The 4,992-nt window shown below is 42.3% G+C and overlaps 1 protein-coding gene across 1 annotated transcript; it reads right to left on the bottom strand.

Annotated features, from left to right (window-relative positions):
* Nucleotides 1–2,177: 2,177 nt before the first annotated feature.
* On the bottom strand, nt 2,178–4,763 carry LOC108007594 (uncharacterized). Its single transcript, XM_070999339.1, has 2 exons — nt 2,381–4,763; nt 2,178–2,310 (listed from the first exon to the last, which is right to left on the bottom strand). Exon 1 carries the CDS (start codon nt 4,735–4,737, stop codon nt 3,802–3,804), a length of 936 nt encoding a protein of 311 aa, XP_070855440.1. The 5' UTR covers nt 4,738–4,763; the 3' UTR covers nt 2,178–2,310; nt 2,381–3,801.
* Between the last annotated feature and the right edge of the window lie 229 nt (nt 4,764–4,992).

Below are 4,992 nucleotides of genomic sequence, written 5' to 3'. Positions count from 1 at the left end.
TATGCACATATGTATGTATGTTTGTCTGTTTGTGACCGAATGCACGATAAAGACAGCGAAACAAAGCGTTTGTTTAAACTATATTAAACAATCGCGAAACCGAGTTGCAGACTCCGATTAAAACTGCTATCACGTCGGGGTCACCAAATGTTTGTGGGGAAGACAACAAATATGCCACCCTTATATTTATAATTAATAACGCACGAATAGGTTATATTAAAATGTATAGCGTTTATTCGGAGCGGCAGACGGACTGTGAATGTGTAAAAAGCTTGGCTCCAAGATCTTCATATAGACATATGCAGGCTTACAAAGTAGTTGCTGAATAGATAAGCGACAGCTTTATGGGTATAAGAAAGAAGGCGAAAGATAAGCAGAGAGCGATGCAGGTGCCGTCGTACACCTATGCGCGCATGACTAGGCGCTGGCGATCTGCTCCGAACACTATCCTTAAACATTTTTTTAACAACTGTCCTCATCCTTCTTGGATCATTTTAAAAATATTATTTTGTAAAATAAAGTAATCAAAACAAAATTTCACTTACACTCTTACGCAATCTTCAGAAGGACACGGCTAGTCCCGACAAAGTACTCTACAAGTAAGATAAGAAGATAATGGATAATGGAAGGACACTGGTGTCCTGTGGTATCCAACAGTGTGACCACTAAGTTTCTAGCCCGTTTCCTTTCTTCTAAATTAAGATTCTGCACTATTTTCCGTCATCGCAACTTTCTACCCGATTTATGGCCATAGCTGACTGTTTGATCCAATTTGAGGCCACTGGGAACGCTCCATGTGCTCCTACCACAACGTTAACCACCTATAAAATCCGTCGTGATCATTTCAATTTCTTGTGACATATGCTTCGTTTGCGTTGTGGCTGCAGGCAAGAGAGCCGCAGACACCAAATCCATACTAAAATCCAAGGATTACCGCGCAGCTCATGGAACAAATCCACCAGGGCTCCTCCTAAATACCTCAAGCTACAGTAACTCCGGCTCGAAATTCCACGTCTTATGCAGTCGGTTCCCTCCTATCGACACAGAGGTTTTCTCGGGCGATTATTTTCGCTGGCTGACTACTCAGGACCTTTTTACGGCGAAATCCATAGAAAATCCAGATCACCACTCACCAATGATGGCTTTCGGAAAAAACCTGGAAAAACCTAACTGAGCGTTTCGAAAATAAGCAATTGAAGGTGAACAGTCACCTGAAATTGCCAAGATAGGCATCACACGTTGTTGCATCGAAACAGCGGTTCTGCCACTACGCCGATTCCATCCGACCCTTCAAGGCCTCAATACCACACACAATTTCGTTCTATTCAGCGCAAGTTCCCAGATCACATGATCTTTCCATGTTATCCGATCTCCTACGAATAATCCATCCGAATATTGGGTTTCATATCCCGCCTTGGACGGCAGACGTACTCGATGTATTAAGTCCTACCAATGCCGAGTCTGCCGAAAGTTCCATTGATCAAATTGATCATAGAACCATTTGTAATCTCTAAAATGCCAACTGAATCTTTTAACTATAACGCATGTTTATGTTACAAAGGCTGTGTATTGTACAGAATCATGGTGCATTGATATTTGGTGATCTCCGCTAGCCATGTCTAAACATGTCAAATAATTACCACCACAAAGTCGGCAATTGTCAGAAGCCGTTTTTGAGTTTAACTCTCTATAGTAGACTCAAATTCAATTTGAACCATTTTTCTTTTTCACACGTAATATAAAACTAGCACTAAACAGATGGGTCGAATAATGATACACTTTTCATGCTCATTGTTTGTTTCCTTTTCTACAAAACTTGCTCTATACGCTGAGTATTCATATTACACATATTATTTGGTATTCCAGATGCCACTCAAGTATTTAGAGATTTAGTTTTTGTGATTTTAAGCTTATCAAATGAAAGTAAAACATTAAAACCTTTATTGAGAATTTGTCTTCCATTATTTCACCATTTTGCATTGCTTATCGTCTACAAAATTAAACAAAATTTCATGGACACTTTCATCTACAACAACAGTGCCTCAGATTAGCGATACCAAATACACTCGATACCAAATACTCTTTAATATGACAATATTATTGTCGAGAGCGAAACTGAATTGGTTTTACAGCAGCCCACACTACCAAATTGAAGGCACAGACGGATAGCGGTAAACTACGTTTTTGAAATAAACTTTATTTCAATTTCAGCTTCCGAATCAATGTGTATTACATTTGGCGTTGCGGAGCACGCTTAAAAACTTTGTCTTTTTTTCTCTTCTTTTGCTTCTCCCGGTTCTAGGGATGGTTCTTAAAAAGATAAATGAGGATAAATGAATTATCGAGTGCTTATACATAACATAAGAAAATAAAAAGTTACCATCTTCTAAGCCGACATCTAATACCGCAATCATGGTGGCTGGTCGATCGAGGACCCCATGCTGCGTTTTAATAGTGGCTCGACGAACTTGTTCGTCCTTGGCGGGGATAGTGTTGGTCACGCGGCCCTTAAGCCATACATTTCTAGGTAAGTTTTCGTCGACGATAATGACTACGCTTCCGACTGATATAGGGGGACATCTTTCGAACCATTTTGTTCGTCTAGTAAGTACCGGTGTAAACTCCTTCACCCAGCGTTGCCAAAAGTGATCTCCAAAAAGTTTTATATCGTTCCAATGACGTCTTAAATTCATCTTCTTTTCCTTGATTGGCTTGTACCCATTCGATGAACCCATTAGCAGGTGGTTTGGAGTCAGCGCGGAGTCGTCCTCGGAGTCCAGGCTAACGAAAGTTAACGGACGTGAGTTTATGATTAACCGTGCTTCCATTAGAGCACACCTCAGGCTTTCGTCGTTGAATGAATAATTCGGGCAGATGCTTTTTAGGACTGTTTTGGTTGTGCGGACTAATCTTTTCCAAGCACCGCCCATGTGAGGGGCTCCTGGAGGGTTAAATTGCCATTTAATGCCGTCGAACTTGATTGCAATTTTATCGAAGTCGATCTTGATCAGCTCCTCTCGTAACGTCTTCTCCGTGGCCTTGAAATTAGTACCATTATCGGAATAAATTTCTCTTGGTGTCCCACGAAATTCGTGAAACTTTTTTTACACAACTGGCTTTTCTTACGGATTTGTGCAGTACTCTTAGGCGCAGAATATAAAATTTGGATTTTATATCATTCGGTTTCGTGAGCGAGGTAATGATATTTTTCGTGATAGAACCGGACTAATAAGAATGTTACTCGGCTCTCTGGTGGCAATATTATAGCGTCCATGGTATATCCGACTGCGTTCACTCGACCTTTAGTGCGAACGATTCCGTTATCGTCCATCACCACCATTTACTCATCAATGAATGATTTCATCCGTGAACTCGAGCCTCTGTGCTTCTTTGTATAGTAGGGTCTGCGCTTCTGTGACGTGAAATTCGGTCACTGCTGACGGCATGTCTGTCCATTGGCATTTAGTTTGAAGTCGCTGGATATATAGAGATATGTTTGCGACGGCTCTGTATAGGCGCCGCCAATCGGGGTCGAAAATCGACATGAGAACCTGACGGACTTTTTTTTTCGTTGGGACTGCAGGATCGGTAAGGACGTCTCGCTTAAGTCTTGAGAATCTGCAAACAAACTTAAATACGTCTTTATGTGGGTCCCAATACATACCCAAAACCTTTTCTGTAGCGCCGAAATGCACTGGATCCTGTTTTTTGGCGTCTCCATCGTTCTTAAGATACGAGAGAACTGTACTGGAATTTGACGCCCAGTTTCGAATTTCGAATCCGCCTCTGGAATGGACCTCTTTACTTGGCTGGATATTTAATGGCTTTCTGTTTATTACTCATACTGTCGATGAAGTCGGCGACATAGTGCGCACGCTGAATCGCATCCAAGGCTAACGAAAATTGCTGCTGGTGGACTTCTGCATTTTTGTCGCGCACGTAGTGGCCTATGAATGGTGCACAACTGATACCAAGGGTCATGGCACGCATGACGTAAGTGTTTATCTTATTTCGGTTGACATCATACCAAAGAAAGCGCTGAGAATGCATGTCTTCGTGGCTTATGTTGATCCTGTGAAACATTTCGGCGATGTCGCCGCTTACGGCGACTGTTCCGACTCTGAAGGCTGGGAGAACGTTGATGAGTGAGTTTAAGCAGTCCGGCCCGCTTAACAGAAAGTCGTTGAGGCATACTACGTTTGTTTCTACTACTGCATCCCAAACCAGCCTTATCTTTCCAGGCTTATTCGGATTTAGGACTATAAATTTGGGAAAGTACCAAGTGCGAGTTTCTTCTTTCTTCGCCTCCTCGTCAGATAGTTGCTTGGGGTATCCTTTGGCAAGAAGATTTTTGATTTGGTCGTCGATTTTTGTAAACAGATCCGTTTCGCTCAGAATTCTGGTTCTCATGCATTGTAGGCGCTTTAGAGCTCTAGTGCGACTCTCGGGAAGTTTTTGAAGATCATTCCGCCGAAGAAGATCAACCTTGTATTTGCCACATTTGATTTGGCAAGTCTGCTCTAGGACTACGACTGCTCGTTTGTCCTCGCTTGAAAGCAGTTTTTTAGGCGAAATCGACTCTAGGTTGAATTGTTCTTTGACTTCATCGTGAAGCTCTCGCCAGTTGCAATCGCAGTGGTGCATAGATACGTGACGGTTTGAGTTTGCTGATCCCTGGATAGTCCATCCTAACATGCACTTTGACGCTATTGGGTCGTTCCATTTGCCTTCATCCATACCGACGGTTTGCTTTGGGAGTGCAATGTTTTTGACAGTCTGAACGTTGTTGAGCCAGTAACGTTTTTCTGAGCTAACGCCTGAGGCTTGGATTGATGCTCGCACTGAAGTATTTTCAAACCGAGCTGTTTCTCCAGTCCATTGTAAACAAATCGGTGGTGTACCTATAATACCGAGCTTGTCAAAAATTGCTGCGTCTATTAGGGTCACAGATGATCCTTCATCCAGGAAAGCGAAAACTTCGATTTTTTGTCA

Source organism: Drosophila suzukii, unplaced genomic scaffold, assembly GCF_043229965.1.
Source record: "Drosophila suzukii unplaced genomic scaffold, CBGP_Dsuzu_IsoJpt1.0 scf_7, whole genome shotgun sequence".
NCBI classification, from domain to species: Eukaryota; Metazoa; Arthropoda; class Insecta; order Diptera; family Drosophilidae; genus Drosophila; species Drosophila suzukii.
The sequence above is the reverse complement of the archived record's forward strand: the minus strand, read 5'-3'. Positions and strand labels throughout refer to the sequence as shown.